The sequence below is a fragment of the Antechinus flavipes genome, chromosome 5 (assembly GCF_016432865.1).
Source record: "Antechinus flavipes isolate AdamAnt ecotype Samford, QLD, Australia chromosome 5, AdamAnt_v2, whole genome shotgun sequence".
Classification (NCBI taxonomy): domain Eukaryota; kingdom Metazoa; phylum Chordata; class Mammalia; order Dasyuromorphia; family Dasyuridae; genus Antechinus; species Antechinus flavipes.
Window position 1 is genome coordinate 98,479,408 of NC_067402.1, and position 24,689 is coordinate 98,504,096.

The 24,689-nt window shown below is 36.6% G+C and overlaps 1 protein-coding gene across 2 annotated transcripts in view; it reads right to left on the reverse strand.

Moving 5' to 3' along the window:
- Positions 1-277: 277 nt before the first annotated feature.
- LOC127564051 (TRPM8 channel-associated factor 2-like) overlaps positions 278-24,689 on the reverse strand; it is a 134,419-nt gene continuing 110,007 nt past the window's right edge. Inside the window, exons 3-8 of one of the 2 annotated variants that reach the window (XM_052000302.1) lie at positions 9,301-10,289; positions 8,798-8,889; positions 6,969-7,182; positions 5,450-5,689; positions 3,534-3,871; positions 278-2,953 (exon numbers count right to left, since the gene is read on the reverse strand). In XM_052000302.1, coding sequence (XP_051856262.1) covers positions 2,699-2,953; positions 3,534-3,871; positions 5,450-5,689; positions 6,969-7,182; positions 8,798-8,889; positions 9,301-10,289 — 2,128 coding nt within the window. In that variant the 3' untranslated portion in view covers positions 278-2,698. The remainder of the gene's footprint in view (positions 2,954-3,533; positions 3,872-5,449; positions 5,690-6,968; positions 7,183-8,797; positions 8,890-9,300; positions 10,290-24,689) is intronic. The other variant, XM_052000304.1, reaches the window with a different exon arrangement.

The window sequence follows — 24,689 nt, forward strand, 5'->3', positions numbered from 1 at the left end:
ACCTAGCTATATAATTCTATGCAAATCACTGAACTTCTTGGGATCTCAATTTTCTCATTGTAGATAAGAATTGATCTAGAATTATAACAACTTAAGCCCTATTAAGAAACAATAACAGAAGCAGCAGCAGATGAAAAAAGCAGCAGAAAAAATGAAACCAGAAATAATCAGAAGAAACAAAAGATACATAATGTCACATAGAATCAGAACTGAAAAAGAAGAGATCCAACAAATGAGGAAACTGAGGTGCAAAGAAGTTCAATGTCCACACAAATACTATGTAGCAAAGTCAGTATTTTGAAATTCTGTATTATATGCACTTTTGTGTAATACTGTGATATTAATTATATATTATTCTATTACATATATTATAATAACATGTTTTATGCAGTACCAAAAACATATACACCATTACGAAAAAAAAGTATTATAAAATTCAGAACTTCAATCCTGTCTCATTATAGGCTAATAGCATATTGTAGCCCAAGGATGAAACAGAAGTAAACAGAAAAAAAAAAAAAAGAAAATAGAAACAATCAAAAGAATTAAAACTAAATAATTTTAAAACAGTTCAGAAAACCCCAAGTGAATATATGTGACATGGATAGCAGGGTCATTCTTTTGTGTGAATTGTTCTTTATCAAAAGGGTACCATGATTCTCAAGAATATCAAAGAATATTTTCCAGTATAATCCTTGGCACATAGTAGGTACTTTTTTGTGTATGTGTGACTGAAAAGTGAAGGAGGTTAGGGGTATATGTCTCTTATAAATTTCATTGGTATCACAACCTTCTTGTTGATGGCCAGAGGTCTAATGTTACTTTTAAATGCCTCATTTTATCAGATGATAATCCGTTGCCAAGGCCCATCAATCTCATCTTTGCAGTATCTCTTGAATGTGGGCCCTTCTTTCCTGTGACATTGTTGCCATTATAATGCAGGCCCTCATCATCTCCTACCTTGAATACTGCAATAGTCAGCTAGTAGATCGGTCTACCTTAAGCCTCTTCCCACTCCAATCCCTTCTCCATTCAGCAATCAAATGATTTTTCCTAAAATACAGCCCCAACCACCACCCCTCTACTCAATAAACTCCAGTGGCCTCATATGGCCAGGGGAATCAAATGCAATAACCCGCTCCTACCTTTCCAGTCTTTTTATATCTTATTCCCAGTCATGAACTCTTCAGACCAGTGACACTGACCTCCTGATTCTTCACCATTTCTCAGCTCTGGAAGTTTTAGTGGTTTGCCATGCCTGGACTGTTCTCCCTCTTCATCTCTATTTATTGACTTCCCTTGATTCTTTAATATCCCATCTGAACCCCATTTTTAATAGGAAGTCTTTCCCAGATCCTCTTAATTCTAGAGCTTTTCCTGTTAATTTATTGTATTTAGCCATGTGTGTACACATTCATATTTGCATGTTGTCTCCATTAGATTGTGAATTCCTTGAGGTCAGGGTTTATTTCCCTCCTTTTTTCTTTATTCCAGTGCTTATTGTAATTCCTGCCACATGGCAGGCACATAATAAATGTTTATTGATTGATTTATTGAGATCATCAAGCAATGGATAGAAATTCTTTTAGTTTTTTCACATTCAAATAACGCAGCCATTGTTTCTTTCTTCATGAAAAGGATATTGGCAGATAGAATGAATTGATGGGGGCAAAACATAATAGATTTGATTATCATATTTGTGATTTTACAATGCTTTTCCTGTAGCTTAAAGCATACTCCAGAAAATTTTAATTTAAATTAAATTTAAAATTTAATTTAATATCCTCTTGAATGGACTGGATTTTTCTGAAATTTTCTGAAAATGCACCTTAAAAACTTAGAGAAGGTCCTGGGTATCACATAAAAAGCAGGTTTTGATTATAAAAAAATTATAAAAGAAATGACATATCATCCCAAAAGTCTTAATGCAGTATAAGCTTTGAAAAATTTAAACTTTACAACATTTTGCATATAGGAGCTATCATAGTATGAACTAGCCATGACACGTTAAGAGCCTGCTGAGTCTTATGATAAATTTATGTCTCACTTTGGGACCATATCCAGATATTCAGAACAATGAATTAAAAATAAAAGCTCAGATAAAATATTTTGGATTCCTAAAAAGACAAGTTGAACCTGTCTCAGGATCAGGAAAGAATTTCATATTATCCTAGGTTTAGAGTCAACTTTTAAACTCTAGAACTTTAGAGATCATCAAGTGCTGTTCTCTCATTTGAAAGACAGGGAAATTGAGGCCCAAAGAGATTTAGCAACTTCCTGTCACAAAAGCACTACATGACAAAGATAGGATTCAAACCAAAGTCCCAACTCCAAATCCAATGCTCTCAGTATTATATAATATTGGTGAATAATAGCACATTTAAATCAAAAACAGATGCCCAGAGAAGGAATAATTGATACTAATTTGTAATGCTGTTTAAGGCTTCTTTTGGAAACAGAAGAGCAAGTTTCCATATGGATTTCTCATTTTCAGAGAGGTGACGTACTCCTGATAACTTAACTCCCTTAACATCCTATGATATCTTGAACACCAAAGATGATCAATAAATATTTGCTGTTTCAAAAGGGCTGCATAGATGTAGTACTCTAGAGAGTATTGCCCTCTCAATTCATAGATTGAGTTTTAGAAATGGTGTTATATCCTGCCCCCAGATTCATTGAGCTTGATGGGAATCCCTTAATTTTGCGTGAGAAGGTATGCTTTCATGGGGTTCTCTTGCCACTCAGGGAGGCAGGCTAGAGAAGCAGCCACCTCCTCCTCTACAGGCCAGCCCCAGCTCTGGAAGAAAGGAGCCAAATTCCTCTGTACTTGATGAGAGAACTGTTTTATCCACATGTTCATCTTGCCAGGATTGTTGTTGGGCACTCCTGATAAGGTCTGATATTTCATGAAGATTTGGGTAAAAGGCTCCCAGCCAAAAGCCTCCTGTAGCTGAGAGAGAAGAAAGAGAAAAAGGGTAAAAAATAAGGGTCTGAGTTTCCAGAGTCAACCTAGCATGTGAGTAGCAATGACTCTACTTTATTGCAATAAAAGGCCCCCTCTTGAATATTAGCCATATTCCTACCATTTGAATAGGATTCCCTCCTCTCCTGCACCAAACACCCATTTAGACATCATCAATTGGTCTTATTCTCTACTACCCACCTTGGGTGCCTGCTTTCAAGAATTCTTACTCATTCTAATGGAAATTAGGCCTTACCCTAATTTTGACATAATAATATTATATAATATCACAATGAAAGTTTTCTTGTTTTCCCCTGCAGATAGGTGACATACTCCTGATTACTTTACTCCTTTACACCACCTATAGTAAATTAAACATCAAAGATGTACTATAGATGGTGTTAACAGAGTAGTAGTCAGGGTCTTTGTGAGCATCAAATGAGAAAACCTAAAAACACTTTGGAAAACTTGAGGCACTACATAAATGCTAGGGAAGGAGTAATAATAGTAGCAGCAGCAGGTAATAATAGTAATATTTTCCCCTTCTTTCCCAATTAATTTCCAGTACCTGCAAATAAGTCTCCAGTGCTGTCCAAACACTCCATTCTTTCAGGGGAGTCCCTTTTCTCAAGTATTCTTTTACTCTGGTTTCCCTCTTTGAGGGAGTCAGGGCAGGGTGAGCCTGACTCCGGTGGATGCCTAGCACCATCTCATGCACATAGACAGACCACAAGTTGCAAGTAGCCTCAGTTGTATGTGGAGGGAACTCCCAGACACCTCGTTGCTGATTGTGACCTAGCTCATGGATGGGACCCCAGAGGCCATTAGCTCTTATTTTCTTCTCATTGACTAGCTCCTCTGCTGATTTCTTGTGGCACATGACAGGGTATCCTGAATGCATCCAGCCTAGAGAGTGAAGAAAGGAAAAGAAGGCAGAGATTTCTGGATATGAGGGTCCTGTTTGCCACCCCTAGGTTATTCTCAAATACATCTCTCCCCTGGGTTATCTTATCCCCAATATGCTCACATAAATATGAAAATAGATGGCTTCTCTTTGCTTAGCCAAAAACAGGGAAGAAAACCTCGTTGCCTATTTTACCCCACTCATCCAGCTCCGATTTCTCATCTTTCACATAAAAGTTATATTGTTTCTATGTATTTAAATATTTTATCATTTTTGGAATTTTACACCAGATACCATAATGATCCATGTATTAATTTTTTTCCTCTCATAGAAGCTAAGTTTTATGATGAAAAAGGTGCTGGGCCTGGAGTCAGGGAGTCCTGTATTCAAATCTGGTCCTATACACTTACTAGTTATGTGACCAGGGGCAAATCACTTAATCTGTTTTCTCAATTCAAATATGAGGATAATAAAAGCATCTTCTCCTGAGGGTTGTTGTGAGGATAACATGAAATATGAATGGAATGGAGCAGCAAGGTGGCGCAATTGGATAGAGCACCAGCCCTGAAATCAGGAGGACCTGAATTCAAAGCTGGTCTCAGACACTTAACACTTTCTAGTTGTGTAACCCTGGACAAGTCACTTAACCTCCATTGCCTCAGGAAAAAACACACACACACACACACACACACACACACAATACACACACACACATCTGAATGGAACAGTAGAACACTGTTTGGCACTGCACAAATACTAACTATTGTTTTATACACATTTACACATTAATATATCACAATCAAAACTTAGGTAGATAAGAACAGTGGGTGACTTTACTCTTTATAATAATTCCAGTTATATTGTGAAGTGTCCTAAAGGGAGGAATTCTGATTTTTCTTTCCTGTGTATGCAGTCCTTGGTGCAAGTCTCTGAAATCAGTGATTATTCTCTTAATCCAGTGCTTCCCTCTGAAATTATCTGAGTCAATCATTTTTGTACGTGGTTGTTTACAAATTGTTTTTCCTCATTAGGATATATGGGTCCTGGAGAGGAGAGACTGCCTTCGGACTTTCCCTTTATCCTTATCACAGATAGAAGAGTGTTTGGTACACAATAAGTGCTCAGTAAATGCTTAATGACTTGTTGACTTGACTATACTTCTTTCTGCCTAACTACTAGCCACTCTTCAAGTCCCAGCTCATTTCCTACACCCTCCAATGACTGTTCTTTAATCATTCCTCTACTTACTGAAACCCTCCTTTGACATCATAACAAATTATTTTCTCTAGCAATACTCTGTGAAAGCCCCTGTTGGGTACATAGAAGCATACAATACATGCTTAATAATAAGCCAGAGAAAGATGAGTGAATTAATGAATGCTATTATTGATTTTTGCATCCCCTTTCAAATTTCAATGTTGTTTTTCTTATATCTTCCTAAAGAATTCACAATTCTTACTTACTTGTACTATCAAACATCAGACATAATGCATTGAATAGAGAAGATTAATAAGTATTTGTGAACTTTGTATTGATTTATGATGTGCAAAGCCTCCCATCCCAGCCTCCAGAACACCCACCAGCTGAGATCTGTACATCAGCTACAATCCTCTCGGGTCGAGGGAAAGGGAAGCTTATTGATGCAAGTCTGGCCACAGCTCCCATCATATCATCCCAAAGATGAAGTAATGGTTCTGGGTTTTCTAGATCTTCAAGATGTTCAGAGGGCACTGTAAGGATGATATTGTCTGTTGCCAGCTCCCCCCAGGGCACTGGATGGTGGCGGATAGAGTTCTTCCACTCTTCCAGAGATGTCTCCCCTAAGGATAGAGATTGTGGGGTTAATGGGCCTGTTATAGAAGCTGAGAGACCATCTTCAGCATATTCCTGAAGAGGAGAGGAATTCTCTTTTCTCTGTTCCTGAGAAGTGGTCATTCAGTCTCTTTTTTTTGGAGAATTCCCACTTCTGAATAATTTGCTACTTCTCAGGACAATACATTTCACATTGAAGCAGATCTAATTGTTATGTCTTTTCCACTTACATTGAGGTAAAATTTGTCTCTAAATTATGCTCACTCTTTGTAGTTTTGTTCCCTGGGTCCAAACAGACAAAATACAATCCAAATTCTATCTAATGGCCTTTCAAATATTAGAAAACTACCATATCCTTTCAAGTCTTCTTTCTTCCAGGTTATATACTTATAGTTCCTTCAATTAGTCCCCATATAACACCCTTTAATCATTTATCATCTCAGTCATCTTTTGTCTATAGTAAGCTAATTAATGTTCTCATCACAAGTTTAGGAAAGACCCAATATATGAGTTTAGTTACAGTAGATCTATCACTTCACCCCTTCTGGACATTATATTAAGTCTTTAAAATTTTTCTACTTTCTAAGACTGAAAGTTGAAATTTTTACTTCAATGGGGAGGAACATGAGAGGATTAGAGAGTTAGGAGCTACAAGAGACTTTAAAGGTGCAACAGAGCTTCTTAACCTTGTGTGTGTGTGTGTGTGTGTGTGTGTGTGTGTGTGTGTGTGTGTGTGTGTGTGTGTGTGACAGGTCTCTTTGTAAGCCTGGCAAAGCTTATGTAATTCTCAATTTTTAAAATATATTAAGTAAAATACATATCATTAGAAAGGAAGCCAACTAACACTGAAATACAGTTAGAAATATATTCTTAAAGAACAAGTTTATCTAGTATAACTCTCTCATTTTACTGATGAGAGATTTAAAATAAAATGATTGACATAACAAAACTAGTAAATAGCAGAGTCAGAATTTGAACTCAAAGCCTTTGGTTTTAAATTCTGTGCTTTTCCTTCTATGCAGCCTATCCCCATTCCTGCAGACAAAAGGACAATCCCAGGTCACCTCTCTTCATGGTCCTGTGAATTGTCCATGAACACAAGAAATTCTCTAATGCCCCTCCCTCAATCTTAAAATACATCATCTCTTCCTTATCCCCCCAAATACATCATCTTCCTCTTCACCAATCCAAGCTACTCATTATTTTCCTCTTTATAACCTAGTTCATAATCCTTTTACCCTTTCCCCAGCTACCCTTGGCTTTAGTCTTCATGAAGCTTTCACTCACCCAGCTTGAAGTATGGAGCAGGCACAGCTCCAGAGATGGTGACTGGCACAGGACCCAGGTTACTGCCCTTAGGCACAATTACATAGATGAGGCCCCCCCAGAGGCAGGAGACTGACAGCTCTGGTCTGTCCAGACAGCAGCGGTGAATTACCACGGGTGCTCGGCAAAGATTCTTGGCCCCACTGAGATCATCAGAGTGGCAGCCGATTTGTACCTGAGAAAGGGAGTTCATGGGCACAGATAGCAACCACTGGCAAGCACGACTGCTGGATCATGTATCAGTGTCTTTCATGCAAAACTAGCCTGAAATTATGGGCATTTCATAGGTAATGACAACACTCCCAACAGTTCATACATGCTGAATGATTACCTAGGCTTAAAAAAGATTCACAAAATCACGGGTAACAAATCTATAATGAGATATTAAGGAAAAATAGGTTGTTTTGCTTATAACTCTAATCTTCAATGATGACATTGGGGATAAAAATTATCACAAATTGTTCCTTGATGTCTGTGTTAGAGAACATATCCTGCATGGAATGGGAATCTAGTGTGACAAAACTTGGGAGCTATTTGTTATAAAGAACATTTTTATGTTGAAGAAAGAAGCATTCATTCCAGAAAGAATTACATTTGACTGATATTTATACCAGCTCAAGACCTTTCCCCTAGCCAATTTTGACTTTGTAGAGGGGAACTACAATAAAGCAGAGACCCCTCTGAATATGTATTCCTACTGGATGAAACCCACCAGAGCTCCCACTCACTGGGAGCTGCTTAAAATACACTCTCCAAGGCAGCGAGGTGATGCAGTGGATAAAGCACCAGCCCTGAAGTGAGGAGGACCTGAATTCAAATCTGATCTCAGACACTTAACACTGCCTAGCTGTATGATCCTAGGCAAGTCACATTGCCTCACCAAAAAAAAAAAAAAAAAAAAAAAAAAATACACTCTTCTAGGACAGAATCTGGTCAAGGGAACAAATCATTACTACAATACCTGTATGAATGAAGGGAGGGACAAGAAGAGGAAGAGGGAGGTTTAATCATAGTTATTGGTTACTGTGGAGCTGTGAAATGGTACAACCATTATGAGATTTTGAACCATGTTTAAAAAACAATTAAACTGTACAAATCTTTACCTAGTTATACCAATACAAAATGTGTACCCTGAAGAAACTGAAGAAAGAAGAAAAATTATAAAGTAGCTTTTTTTGCAATAAGGAAAAAAAAAACTAGAAACCAAAGGGAAGTACCCATCTACTGAGAAAAATGAACAAATGATCATTTATGAATTTAATCGAATATTACTTTGCTATAAGAAATGAACATTTTGTATAGCATCTGGCTAGATGCCAGATGCTATTGGGCAGAAAACTGGGAATACTTGTACAAATTAATGGGTTGAATTTAGCAAAACCAGTACAATTTGGATAGCAACATTATAAAGAAAAATAGTTTTGCAGGAACTTTGACCAGTGCTATACATGAAGATTCTATAGGAACAAAGATAAAAAGTATTGTCTACCTCCTGAACAGATAAGCTCAAGATATGGAATTTAATGTACATTTGTGACCAGTGTGGGAATTCGCTTTGCTTGACCATGTTTCTTTTTCTCTTCGTTCTTTTTTTTTTTTTTTTCCAACTAGAGGACAAGTTTGGGGGAATAGGAAACAAATACTTGTTTAAAAAATAATAAATTTTAACACATCATAATGATAAGGAGTATTAGAAGATAGTAGTAGTAGCTATAAAGATTACAAGGCTTAGAGCAAGGAACAGTTAGAAATAACTAAGCAGAGGCAACAGACAGCCACAGGGGAGTTACCTGTAGGCCAGCAGACACAGCACTTGGCATTTTGATGGATACAGTAAAGCCTTCATGGAGGTAGAGTCCAGTGCTCACCCATGTAGTGACATCTGAAGATAGATATAATAATTGATGGAATTCTTCTACCCAACTCTCCTTACCTTTCCCAGATCTCCTACACCACCTCTCAAAACCTCCAAGGACACACCAACAGTGCTCATATCCCTCTCTAAATCCCTCATACTACCCCCAAGAGCTCCACTATCCCCTTTCCAGAGTCCCACATTTTCTTCTGGAGCCTTCACATCTCCTCCCAGAAACTTGCCATCCTCTCTTTGAACCTCAGATATTCCAACCTGCTTCCTATTCGTTTACCTTCTAACTCCTTCTAAGTACTCCCAGTAACTCAAGCCCCATCATCTTAAAGGCACAGGCTCTTCTTATGGCAATCTAAGTCCTGTGATTCCTCATCTAGCCCATTCTTTCACAACTATCTATTAGCCCTCATCCTCCATCTTTACCTGGACTGGTACCATTGATCTCCATGGTGACAGGGAGTGCTGAGGAGAACACTTGGGAGGGACAAGTCCCATTACTAGCTCTGTGGACCAGTGAAAAGCAATCTGTCCCACTTTGAGTAAGCTCAGTGGCCACACAGAGCAGTGTAGCCTCACAGGAATTGCTGTGCACAGGATGATCCTGGCTGACATGGGGGATGCCAGTTTGCTTGAGCACTTTCTTCAAGAATCTGTGCAGGGAGGCATAGGCAGGGATTCCTTTTGCAGGAATCTTCAGGAAGGCCCCACAGTCCCTCATTAGCTTACAATGCCAGTTTTCTGCCAAGACTTTGTCTCCTTTCACTTCATCTTGGAAGTAAGACAATGCTAAGCGGAAATGATAGTTCCTTTCACTGGGCACAAGGACAGGAAACCGTCCACTTTGGAGACAGCAACCTAGGATGCTGAGACCAAAGGGGTTGAGGATGTGGTTTCCAGGATAATCAGCCACAGCATGCTTGCCAGGATTCTGGGAGGCCCACCACCAGGATTGGCCCCCAATCAGTAGTCCTCCACCCTCTGCCACAAACTCATGCAGCTTCTTTGCCTCTTGGTCACTGTAGGCTGAGCAGCAGTAAACACTCAAGCCAGGGGTCAGCTGAGATTCTAGGCTGTAGTTCAGGCCTCTATTAGACAAAAGGGAAGATAGGTTTTTAAGATTAGTGTTAACACCAATTCTTCCTGCTTGTCCTCCTGTTAGCCAGATAACAGCATTGAACAGAAAAGAGCCCAGTTTGGGGGCACAGAGCATGCTCTCATGAGCAGCAAGTACCACTCGACCCTGGCCATAGCGGGCAGCTGCCAGGAAGCAGTTAAGTGAAGAGTCTAGCCCGAGAGGGAAAGCCAAGGCTCCATGAACCAGAATCTGAGAAGGCTGTCCACCAGTATTAATATCCAGCTCTGTGATTCCATCCAGGAGTTGCTGTTGGTCCTGAGAGAGTTCCTCTCCAAACCTGAAAATAAAGCATTTGTTCCTATTAGTGGTTAAAGGAATATTGCAGAACAGGGGAGAGGGGGATATTCCTGAAAAACACACATAGTTATCCTACATGAGTCATATTTTCTGGGCCCATTATATGTAGGGATCTATTCAGATGCAATCATGAAATCTGAGAGCTGCAAAGGATCTAAAAGTTCATCTAGTACCAGCCCAATCAGAAGCATATATCTCTGGGGCACGAGGTGACACAATGGATAGAGTACCAGCCCTGAAATCAGAAGGACCTGAGTTCAAATTTGGTTTCAGACATTTAACACTTCCCAGCTGTGTGACCGTAGGCAAGTCACTTAATCCCAATTGCCTCAGCAAAAAAAAAAAAAAAAGAAGAAGAAGAAGAAGCAGTCATCTAACCACTGCTTGAACTTACTAAGTTCTGAAAAAGAAAAAGGTTTCTTTTAATGTCCCATCACCACTGATTACAGAAATAGTGGGGGCAAAAGTGACAGAAGGCTGCCATCACTGAATTGCATACAGAATTACACCCTGAAGAGGCAAAAGTATCTGAAGAATGACCAACCTAACATTTCATGCTCTCTAGGTTGACAGGTAGGATACCATGCATCCAGCCAAACAGAATGATATACTTTGCAGATTTTAATGATAATGAAAAGAGTGATAATAATAATATTTGTATTGAAAAAAAAATAGCCTTCTTTACAATGAATTGACATCCTTAGAGGGCCACAGATAGTGGGGAACTCTGAGTGAGGTATAAGACCCTTCAGCCCAGAGGAAACCTGCTAAAAATATTTGGTTTGGCTCCCCATTTTTCCTTTGGAATTTCTCACTTCCTCATTCCCCTCCCCGAGAAGTCAGGAAGGGCATGACTACTTGTGTTCTACTTGAACCAAGGATATTTACAGCATGGTATGATTTTACTCAGTGTGATTGATGAGATAATGGTTCTCTAGATCAGACATGCTTAATGTGATATAAAAATGTAATCACTCTTGTTGGCATATACTTAGTGTGATGCAATGATGTAATCATACTCAGGTATTTAAGGGCTGAGAAGACTGGAGAGGAGACACAGAGCAGAAAGACTCAATCACAGAGGTGACACAGAAAACAGAGACAGAAACAGAGATCCTCCTGGTGACTCTCCTGCCTTCATCACTCCTCCACCTAAGACCAAGGCTCATCCAGAGATCCTCCAGAGAGCTAGTCCGGACATCACAGACATCTTATTCAATATAATTTCTGCCATGTTTTTAATTTTGTCCTTTGCAACTAAGACAACATAGATTCTCTCTTCCATATGTCATTCTTCAGCTACTTGAAGACAATTGTCAGGCTATTGTGTTTCCCCTACTACTTCTTCATTCAAAGCATTCTTGACTTCTTTAACTTGTTTTCCAGTGGCATATTTTCCAGTGAATTCCTTATCCTGATCACTCTTTTTTGGACTTTAGACAATCTTCCAATTTCTTTCTGCATCAGTACATTCGAGTCTTCCCAGGTTACTCGAAACCATTCTTTTAAAAAATAAATTCTAATAGCTAATAATACTGAACCAAAGACATTATTACCAGCCATTCTTTTTTCTTTTAGAAAAATGGTTAGAACAAGGACAGGTATTTTTAAAAATGTATTTCATTTGTTCCTTCCACAAATGTTCTTTGTCATGTCATGGAGTTGACTAAGCTCTTATAGGTTATGTCACAGAAGAAATCCTAGAGGTTCTATTTAAGCTTGAAAGGAAGGTTCTTTCATTCATTCAAAATTATTATACTAAGCAAAGAGAGGCTTAGTTGGCCATAACATTTTTGTTTGTTTGTGAATTAGATTGGAATGGAAACAGTGTTTAAGCCTCTGGTATTCAGGGCTGCTTTTTTACAAGTGGAAGAATTGTGTTGAAGGGGGAAGGAGGCACCAATAATTACATTGTCTTTAGGTTACCTTAATGAATACTTATTCATTTAAATGTCTGTATCTATATATACATCTGGCTTCACTTCAGCTCTCCTCTCCCACTCTATAACTCTCCCTGAAAGTGCTCACAACCAGCAACTTCTGCACTCACTGGGTGTGATGGTTCTTTCTGGCTTAGAGCTGTCACAGCAGCATATCTGGGCCTAGCTTCCTAATCAGCAGAGGTTCCTTCAGTCTTCCTGGGCTCAGACCCCCAACTCCCTATACTTTCCTGGAGGTGAAAGTTCTTGTGGTTGTGGTCTGAAGCTATTTATACTTATGCTAAATGATGAGGAGAAATCCCAAAAATGGTAAATAGAAGGGAATTAGATAGGTTAACTGCTTGGGGAAGAGGGTTTGCTTGTATTTCTACAAATGGAGAAGGAATCAGCTTTGTCTTGTCCATCAGAGAGAGACAGAAAAGGAGAAAAACCTCAAAACAAAGGAGAAGATAAGAAACATCTGACACTGAAAGAGCATGGCTGACAATGAGACTGTTAAAAGAACTTTAAAATCTTCACGAATCATTGGATTCCCTAACACAAGATGAGACTATTGCAGGACTTCAAAACTTATAGAAATTATTGGATTCCTGGCACATGAACTAATGGACAATGGATTCCTTTTGGACTATTTCTAGGACTTATGGACATGTATAAATTCTCATGTTGATTCATGTTATTTGTTTCATCACTACTAGCCTGTGTTATATTGCTATGTGCTTATGTAATTTCTGTAATTATGTGTAATACCTCCCATATTGATGGATTTATGTTTAACTGTTTCAAGTGAGCCTCTTCAGAAACCTGCTAATGTGATTTGATTTCCCATTTCCTTTGGTGTTTTCATCTCCCTTCCTGAGATATCAGGGAGGGTGTGACTATCTTCTTTTTTTGGTGCTTTCACTTCTTTTTTTGAGCAGTCAGGGAAGGCGTGATCACCTTCTTTTCTGGGGTTCTCACCTCCTTGAGAAGTCAGGGAGGTCATGACCACCTATGTTCTAAATCAAAAGAAAGGGGGAGATGTTATGGGCCAGAACTTGAAACAAGGTGTTGACTCACTGGAATTGATGGAAGCAATGCTTGTGTGCTTGGATTTGCACTTTTGAGAGTTCACACATTAGCTCACACATTAGTTCACAAGTTTGGGAGATTCATAAGTCAGAATTCAGTATGAGATTCACAAGAATGAGATTCACAACTCCCATAATCCCACTCTTGGAGGAGGAGTCAACCTTTGAGTTTACACCTCTAAAAGAGCATAAAAAGGAGCTGAGTCAATGGAGTCAGTCAGTTCAAAAGATTGACAGAGCCAGAAGTCAGTTAAGGAGATTAAGAAACTAATCTGCAGTCCGGTAGAACCAAGATTCAAAGAGAGCTGGAGGCTGAAGCTAGCAACAAGAGCTCTCAGAACCAAAGAAAGCTAACTGGGCTATTTTGGAAGAGACAATAAAAGATTTGAACTTTTATCAGCTAGCTGCATTTGATGTGATTATTACTTTGAACTGAAACTAAGGCTGCCTCCAGAAAACCTCCTCAAGAAACCTGCTTCCCAGAGAACCATCATATTTTAGAGAAAAGAAGAATACCACAATCTTTCCTCCTCCCACCTGATGACTAGAGGTGCTTATACTAATAATTCTCATTAAAAAAAAAAAAAAACATGAAGATGAAGAACTAGCTATAGGAATTTACTATGGAAATAGGGAAGACTAGGGGAGGGTGCGGGGGGGGGGGGAGGAGAGGGAGAAGTTCATCTTCAGAGGAGGATACAGAAGTTAAAAAAAAAGCCTCTCCTTCTCCAAAGGATCATTTAAATGGCTACCTGCCCAGAAGAATTTAGAGAACTCAAAAAAGAATTCTCAAACAGAAAGAATTACAGAATTATAGAAGGAAGAAATTTTTTTTAAATTAAAAATAAATAAGAATCATCCAAGAAAAATAAGATTATAGGGGGAAAAAATTAAGCAACTAGAAAAAGAGATATCGAGTACTAAGTAAGAAAATTTATTCTTGGAAAATTAGAATTGGCTGCATGTCATAAATTTTGTTATGTTGTCTCATTATTATCATTCTCTTAGATGAAATTATAGACTGCAAGGACTGAATGTGGATCACAACACAGTTCACTTTTTTATTGTATGCTTGCATTTTGTTTTTTTTTTCCTTTTTGATTTGATTTTTCTTGTGCAGCATAATAATTGTGGAAATATGTATAGAAGAATTGCACATTTTTAACATACACTGAACTACTTGCTGTCTAGGGAGGGGTGAGGGGAAAGGAAGAAAAAAATTTTAGAACACAAGGTTGCAAGGGTAAATGTTGAAAATTATCTGTCCATATGTTTTGAAAATAAAAAGCTTTAATTAAAAAAAAAAGAAAATTAGAATTGGGTAAGGGGAAACCAGTGAAGCTATAAGCGACCAAAAAAATAATAAAACAAAATAGAAAGAGTGACTAGGAGACAATGTAAAACATCTTATTAAAAAAAGATATGAAGAACAGATTAAGAAAAGAAAATCTAAAATAAATGTACTACCTGAAAGCTGTGACCAAAAATAGAACCTTGACACAATAATACAAGAAATAATCAAAATCAGTTGCCCTGGAAAAATAGACCATAAGAGGAAAATAGAAAAAAAAAATCTACCAATTACCACCTCATATGTTTGGTAAATGAAAAACTATAATAATAATAATAATAAAGGATTGATATTAGTAATTGGGTAGCTCAAAAGAAAGATTGGGGCAGAGCTGCATAGGAAAAGATAAAAATAGTAATTATGCTAGGTGCATAACAGGTAACAGAAGAATTAGAGGAAAGAAAAAGGCTGGTAATTCTGAAAACCTACTCATATCTGGAATGGATTAAATAGAGAATAATATATTTACACATACATACATCTATATGGAATAACACACACAGAGATACATATATGTATATACATATATGTATACACACACACACATATATATATGCCATGAAAAGTATAGCACCTTCCAAAATTCAGAAAGAAATAAAAGGGGAGGGAAATAGGATAAGATGAGATATAAAAGGAGATATAGAAGGGTGAGGCAGAGGAACTAGGTCTGTAGATTTCTGGGAAAGAGATAAAGGGTAAGGTGGGGTATAATAGTGTATGTAGATTTATGGGAGCGGGGCAGACTGAGATAGAGGGATGGAAAGGATGATATAGAATAAGATAGGGTCTATTTAGAAGGGTGATTAGATTAATAGGATAGAGGGAAGGAAAGAGTAGGGGGACAAGATAAGGGAGGGATCCAAGAGGTTAAAAAGCAGCAAAGCAAGTTAAAATATAGAACTGAAGTAGGAGAGTTAGCAGAGCTAGGTAATAAGAGATATATACAAACACTACAATAAGTATCTGGAATTGAATTTATTAGGGAAAAAAGTATCATTGATCTTGGACAGAATCAAATTTAACAATTCAATCAAAGGAGAAATTTACATTGTATGTCAGCCATATTAATACTATTTTAGATGCATGTTTACATATATATAAATGTATATGTATATGCATATGCATGTAGATGTGTGTATGTGTATATTTTCTCTCTCTCTCTCTCTCTCCATCTATCTATCTATCAATCTGTCCATACTTAACTGTAGCCTATTTAGGAGAGGTGAGGGAGATGAAAAGAGCGGAAAAAGATCAAAGTAAAAAGTACACAGTAGAGAACAAAAGAATAATCTAAAAGGAAGTAATGAAAAGGACAGTCATGAATATAATTTTTTCTATTATATATGCTTTGCTGAAATGGAAATTTGTTGTTACATATTTTGAATATTCCCTGATATTCTGCTTGGCACATGGCAATGTTTGGTTTTGTTTTTATTTTCCTTTTCTTTTTTTTTTTTCTATTTTGTTTTTTTTCCCTAATTTTGTATTAAGTTTTAAATAAATAAGTAATAAATTTGAATATAAATGGATAGGCAATCATTTTAGAGAAGGCAATAGAGGAGTTTGATTTCTATCCAAAGTCAATAAGAAACATTTCATGGGGTCATCTTACCTTGCTCAGTCCATGATGAACATAAGGAAATAAACCAACATAAAGATAAATCATAGCATGATACATTTAGAATAAAAAGGAATCCTAGAGATATTGTGGATAAGGAAACCAGGGGCCCAGATTGGTAAAGAGACTTACCCAGCATTACAAAACCAGTAAGGATCTGAGGTAAAATCAAAACCTACATCCTCTCACATCATCTCCAGTGGTATATGCCATATCCTAATCTGCTTCTTGTGTTATAGCTACATAGCTGCATAAACAATAACTTGTTTATTAAATTTACAGAAAATTTAAGAAGTAGAAAACTTCTATGAGGAACTTGGTAAAACCCACTAAAGTGAGTCAACGTAAACATTCAGAAATCACAGAAGTTTGACAGTTGGATTTTACCTCAGTGGTCATGTAGTGTTGTGTAGTTCATGCAGAGAAGAAAATATAACATACTAATGGTTATCCTGATACTGCCTAAATATTTCTGTAAGGAGAACTCACCACTTTTCAAAGTAATACATTTCATTTTTCAAAAGCTCTATATTTTTCTTGAAGTAAAAATTTGCCATTTTATAATTTCTTTTCTTTATTCCTGGTTCTACATTATGGGCCTAAACAGAACTCTTCTATGAGAGAAACCTTCAAATATTTAAATGCAACTATTGTGTCTGCCCATATCCTGTCTCTTATAAGATAAACATATCCAGTACCTTTAACCTGTCCTCATATGACATGCATTCAAACTCCTATATTGTCCTTATTTCTCTTCATTGAATACTCTAGAGTTATTAACATCCTTAAATTATGGTGTTCTATGCTGAACATCATACTTTAAATAATGCCTGGCGAAGACAAAATACTGTGGGACCATTGTTTTCTTATTTGTGAAAATTATGCACTTCTTAAAATGGACAAATGGCATTTTTAAGGCTACCACATCACACATTAACTAAAAAATTGAGTTTATAATCTAATATAATTTCCAGATTTTTTTGATTGTCCAATGTCAGCCATCTTTTAAACTTGTGAATTTACTCTTTGGTACCTAGATGTATTCATTCCTATTGAATTTCATCTTATTATTTTCATTTTATTGAGATCTTTTTAGATCCAAACTACTGTCCAACATGTTAGTTCTGTGGTATCTTTAGTTTTATTAGCATAACAATTAATCTTTTTGTAAGTCATTGTTAGAAATAATCCTTAGATTATAGGACCTGGAAGTACTCCATTGAACACTCCCTTTTTCTCTGATGTTGAACTATTCTTTGAGATCATGTTATGAGTTCATGTTACTGTATTATCATCTTGTCCATATCTTCATTTTTTTCCACAAAAATGTATGAAATACTTTATCAAAAATTTTGTTAAAATCAAGGTAAAACTCTTATCAGTGCATTCTCTACATCTACTAATTTAGTAAATATATCAAAAAAATGAAGATAATTTCATAGTCTGACATGTTCTAAATGAAACCACATTGGGTTCCTGTAATCAACAGGATATTCAACAATCATGCCTTTAGTGATTCATTCTAGATTTTCCCCAGGAATCAGAATTTAAAGACTCCTCCCTTTCCTTTTCTTTAAATTATCAAATTTTATTTGTTCTCTAATCTTGTGGTATTACTCCTTGTGGTACCTTCCATAATCTTTCAGATATCACTAGTAAATTAATAAATATCTCTGCCAATTTGTTCAATATCTAAGGATGGAGTTCATCTAGATCAGGTAACTTGAATTCATCAAAAACAAGTACTATTCTCGTTCTCCATCCTTTTATCAGGTATTATTTCCCTGTTAATTTTTTCTATTCTGTCATTTCCAGTGCAAAGAACATTCTTATCAGTAGATAAAACATAAGCAAACCAAGAATACAGCAATTCTGCCTTCTTTTTGATATTTGGCATCACTGTCCTACCCACCGCAAGCGAAGATCTTAACCCTTCTTCTATCCTCCATTTTTCCTCTTAACACAGCTAAACAGAAATCTTTTTATTGTTCTTAGTTTTGTTTGCTGGCCCCAGCTCATTGTTTAGCATTGCTGATATTATTTCTATTGCACTACATAAGAATTTAATGAAAATGAGAACAAAGGAAAAGATGTAACTTGAAATTAAAAAAATGAAAGAGACCAAAGAGTTTGTAATACAAAGTCCTGTAATAATAGGATGTTCATATAGCAGTTTACATATATCTCCTCATTTATCACACAATTACTCTGTGAAATAGAGTCTTTTTAAGCCCCCTTTATAATAAAATAACTAAGACACAGAGGGAGACAAGGTCACATTGCTTATAAGCATGAAGCAGAATTTGAATCTAGCATTTTCTGATTCCAGATGTAGAACTTTATGTACCAAATTATGTTTTTCCTTAAGAGGAAGAATACTTACTATAAAATTACTGCTACTTAAAAGTTGTGCTGCATTGAACAATGAATTTGACGTTAGAAGAATAATTTAATTTGGATGCTAATGTAACTTTTACTTTTAAATTTATGATTGTAAAGTCCAAGATATTGTGATAAAAATGAGCAATACACAACATTTTTCATGAAATTCTACATGTCATTTTTGTTGTTTACTCATTTTAGTTATATCCAATTCTTTGAAACCTTATTTGTGGTTTTCTTGGCAAAGATAGTTTGATATTTTCTTCTCTAGCTCCATTTATAGATGAGGAAACCGAGGCAAACTTAAATGACTTTTAAATAAGTCACCAGTAAGTGAATGAATCTTCCTGACTCCAAACCTGGCACTTTATCCACTATACCACCTACTTGCCATGCATCACCTAACTGCCCTACTCATCAATAATTAATAGAAAATGATTGGTTTTCAACATGGAATTCATTTCAAAATTAAGCAGCTAGCTTAACTAGCTAGCTAGCTAATCCCAGTCCAGCATGGATCTGGGATCAGGAATATTTGAACTGAAATCTTGCCTCAGATATTTATTAATTGTATAACCCTGGATAAGTAATTTAATCTCTGCCTCAGTTTCCTTATCTATAAAATGTGCATAATAATAACAACTATCTCCTGGGGTTGTTGTAAGAATTAATGAGATAATATAAAAAGCTTCTCATGGTATTTAGCACATAGCAAGTGCTATATATAAATGCTAGCTAGTCTTGTTATTGGTTATGTCTGAAATATGATACTTTAGGGGCTTTCCTCAAAAGCTAGCATTCCACTGAAAGTTTAATGAAGGATGCAAACATGTAGAGAACGGTCTTCATCGATTCAACGAGTAACAATATCCAAGTGAGGCAGAAAACAAGGAGATAGATATTAATCCAAAATTTTATCAGTATTATAGAGGATCGCCTTTGGAAAATCTAAAAGAGAGAGGGCTACCCTGTCAGTTGCAAAATGCACCTGTCGCTCCTGTTTTCAGATGATATTGTATTGATTTCACAAAGTCTTAAATTGCACTGAGTCTCCTCAATGAGATCCACAGTCATTAAAAAAGGTTTATAATAAAAATAAATAAACATCTATAGAGGATCTTCTATGTTCAGGGCACTGCACTAAACTCTTTACAAATATTATCTCAGTGAATACTCACAACTCTGGGAGGTAAATGCCATTATTATACCCAGAAGCAGACAAAGGTTAAATTATTTGTCTGAGGCTCAGCTAGTAAGTGTCTGAGACCAAAGGATAGGAGTTCCATCTACTGTACCATCCAATTGCTATTAACATAGTAATCCACCATCATTGGGGAAAAAAAGGGTATGAAGTATGAATATTGCCTTTATTATTTCATGCAGCTGCATATATAACTCATTATTGTAGTAAAAAATTGGCCTCTAAGCTATTTTTTGATATTAATAAAAATTATCAACCAGCCTTCAGTTCTTCATGGTCAGGGCCTAACTGCATTTGCACCTGTGGGTGCTCAAGATGAATAATGAGCTTAGCCTATAACTGAATTAGAAATTGAGCCTGGGTTAGATTATCAGGAAACTGGAGTTCTAGAACTTTTACAGGATGATTTAGAAAAAAGAATATTGGATGTCAAATCAGGAAACCCAAGTTTGACCCCCCCAAACTCTGCTACTTAAAAGTTGTGTTGCACTGAGCAATGATCTTGACCTTAGAAGAATAGTTTAATTTTCATTTTAATGTAGCTTTTACTTCTAAATTTATGACTGTAAAGTAAGATATTGTGGCAGTGGCAGAAGAAAATATAATTAGAGATTATATGTGATAGGCATCTGAATGCAAGGAGCAAAGTAGACCAAGGAGCAAAAGGGCAGTGGATTTCTCCATGTCTCTAATTGGGATTCAGAGGTTACCAAAATTTTTTTTTTTAAAATAAGGAAGGGTTAAGGATACTTTGGCTCCCGAACCTCCAGTTTCAGCTCTAATAAATTGTTCTCTCCTTTTCACATGTTTTACCAGAATTAACCATGTTGCCCTGCTTCTATGCTGGGAAATGCATTGTCACTTTCTCAGTTACAGACAATAGAGGGTATTGTTTATTAGAAAGTTTTACCTTATATAAGAATTGCTAGATATTATACTAAAGGTTAGAGGCTTTCTGGGAGGGAAAAAATTAACCTTCCCTCCCTCCCCATCATTGTTAGGATGCCAATGAATTTTTTTTTCTTATTCTTTAGCAAGCCAATACTTTCCCCTAAACACCCTGTTCTTTTACCCCACTCATTTTGCTAGTTGCCACCCACAAACATGAATAAAAGTCTGCCTTTAAGGCTTGAAGGATCATGTCTCTACACCTCAAGTCAACCTACTCAGCCCGGCCTAAACCTGTAATTGTCTCAAATCGTAAAACAACACATTCTAAGTTTTTAAAGACCATATTTGTGTCTAGCCAAGTAGCTTTCATTTATTACTTTGAGATAAATGACCTCTCTAATGTGTTTCAAGTAAAATCACATTTTTCCCAGAACTAATTTCTAATATTAGGTAAGCTATGCCCATACAAGACAAAATGAATGTATAAGGGAATCACATACAGAGAGTTAAGAACTCATCAAAGGCGAGTGGATTAATTAGGAAAATTCACCAACATGGAGGAGATTCTTTTCTGACAGTAAGAGGTTGGTTAGTAAAAATTGGAGTCAGTGGGATTGAAAAGTATTTTGGCACAGTGGAAAGGGCACAGATTTGAGGTCACGAGAAATGGATTTCAATCCCATTTTGCTCCTTTATTTGAGGATCTTTGTGTAAATCACTTAATTAACTCAAATCTCAAGATTCTCTTCTGTAAAATGAGGGGACTGCTGAAGGTCTCCTCTATCTCTAAACAGATGTTTTTCCCATAGCTGCTTAAGGAATAAAATAGAAGTCAGGCTGCAGTAAGAGTTCCATGGGGACTGGGCCCTAACAATCATGGTCATTGTGTTCACTACAAAGATATACTATCAAATTTTCTAAGAGCACCTAATTAGGTCCCATCAGCATGATACCAACTTCCAGCTTGCTCAACTAGAGAATCTTGACAGACAATTTGGAAAGTAAGATTTACCTAAGATTAGGGAGTTAGAAAGTGGAAAAACAGGTTTGGTTGGCTGAATAGGACTCTTAGGAAACTGACAAGAAAATGGATTTTTGAACAAGATCAAGAAAATGTCACCCCCTGCCACCCTGCCATAGAATAAACACAGAATAAGTGAGCTTCCAATCAGACGCAGAAATGTTAAAAAACAAAAACAAAAACAAAACTTAAAATGATTTAGTGATGACACTAGAATGTTAGAAAACTGCCTAGAGACAACAAGCTCAAATGTAATTGTCAGTAGTGATCATCTCAATTTAGAATTCTAAAAACATCTGGGTGTGTACTAGAATTACTTTAGGGGTTAAAAAATGACTGATGGTTAATAAAGTACCAGCCAATCTCCTTTCTGACAGTCTTTAAGTTGCAAAAGAATGTTAAGGAACAATACAGGTATAACATGTCTTTTTGGAATTAAAAAGTATACAAAAATGAATGCTAATTGATTCAATCTATTCTGCTGCTGAGTAATTCTGTTCCTTCCAGCCCTAAAAGATAGTACAGGGGTCCTCAAACTACAGCCCACAGGCCACATTTGGCAGCTGGGGACGTTTATCCCCTTCATCCAGGGCTTTGAAATTTCTTTATTTAAAGGACCACAAAACAAAGTTTTTGTTTTTACTATAGTCCGGCCCTCCAACAGTCTGAGGGACAGTGAACTGGCCCCCTATTTAAAAAGTTTGAGGACTGACATCAGACTTCCACTCCTAATTTTACAGATTAGGAAACTGAAGCAGAGATTAAATTATTTGCCAGGAGTGACACCTTTAATAAATGTCTGAGGCTTTAAATCCAGGTGTCTTCCTTTTGATACTACATCCTTGGGAGCCTGATTGGTTTTAGATTGCCCTTCAAGTGTGGCTGATCAAATCCTCTCAGATCTTTAATGAATGCCAGGTGACAATTACCTCCAGAAATTCTTGACCAGAAAAACATGTGTCATCTCAATGAGGTCTTTACTGGCTTGGTCTCCTCATTGGCAGAACGAATCACCCCAACTTTGATGAGAGAAAAAGCAAGGAAAGATGACCCTGTCTCTGGGGGAAGACCCAGATCTATTTATAGGGTAAATAAAACCTGGGGTCCCAGCCTACATAGGTTACCTTCCTCAACAAGTTTGGAAGAGGTCTCTTGACCTAGGTAGAAGATGAAGCTTTTGCTACAAAATAGTATATTACAATTATTATTAACAATCAAATGATATAGCATCAATATTAATTTTCTTCAATTTGAATCCAGACATCAGCATTCTATCAACTGTATACTTAGCTCCCTGATAAACAAATGTTGCATCCAAGTCCTAGGAATAATAATTGTTTCTGACAGTCCCCTCACCCTTCTGTCCCCTTCATTTCCAGCATCTTAGCTCCAACTGGCCTTGTAGTAATGAACATCATTTCTTTGTCACCAAGATCCTTCAATTTGGGCATCTTTCTTATGGGTTCTTCCCAGTGACCTTGAGGAGGCCTATACACACCTATTTATACTTGTGAACCAGATTCCAGCCATGTTCATTGCCTCCTTCTCAGGGGAGTTAGAAGGCACCCTGTTATGGTCAGGCTAACAAGTTAAATACCTGCTTTGACTTCTACAGAACAATTTGAAGAATCACATAATAACCAGATGCATTCTGACCAAGTCAAAGAAGAGAAGGAGCATTACACTTTATAATTCTGGAGCTTATGCCTCTCTTAATCAAACCTAAGACAGACTTAGCCATTTATTATTTTAGTTGCCATAGCACAGTGTTGATTCATGTTGAGTCACTAAACCCAAAAGATATTTTGCTGAAGAGCTATGCAGACAAAATTGACTCATTCTGCATTTCTGAAATTGACTGAACCCAGGTAAAAGATTTTACATTTATCCAAAATAATTTTCACGTTCTTGGATTCAGTTCAATGTTATGGCCTCTATATAGCTTTTTGGATCCTGACTTTGACAGGCACACCATCTATGCTTTTATCCTGATTAAAATTAAATTAATTAATTTGAAACTAAATAAATGTTGAATAGTACACAGCTAGGCACAAATTTCTAAAATGCAACAACCAGAATACTCCTTCTAGCAAGAAACCATTAATCACTACTCAAATGTGACAGTTTAAACCAATTTTGAATCCATACCTTTTTGTCTTTTCTACTAGCACAACACTAAGCACTCACAGCATTTGTGAAATGATTCACTAATGCTTATATATATCCTATCCTTAGATGTAGCTAAGAGGTGCAGTGGATAAAATATTTCAAATGGAAAAGAAAGACCTGAGTTCAAATCCCACCTTTGATACTTCATAATTCTGTGATCTTCAGCAAGTCACTAATGCTGTTAACCTCAGTTTCATCTATAAATATGAAGATGTAAGGAGATACAGGTACAGATAATATCTATAAAACACTTAAGATAGTGCTTAGCTATACTTAGTAGGCACTTAATAAATGCTTGCTCTACCTGTTCCTAGAATACAAAAGAAAGTAAGTCTAATCTGGCATAGTCTATTCTTGATGAAGCCGTGCTACCTCTTTATAGTCATCAATGCCACATCTATACATTCACCATTTAACTTGGGGAACAAATACCAATCACCCTGTTAATAAAATAATCTAGAATTTGGCTAGGGATTCAAGTCAAGATCACTAGCCTAAATAGTATGCAAATTAAACATTCTTCATTTTTTTGAACATCAGAATAATGTTAGTCCTCATGCCTCACAGGATTTCATTCTGTGTTAACTAATCTTTTATTCAAAGATCCTTGTCAATTGTACCTGGCATTTTCATATCTAGATGTAAAATACATCTGGGTCCTAATGACTTAAATTCATCAAACATAATCACTGTGTCCTTATTTATTTACTCAATCCTTCTGTTCTCTTTTCCAAAAT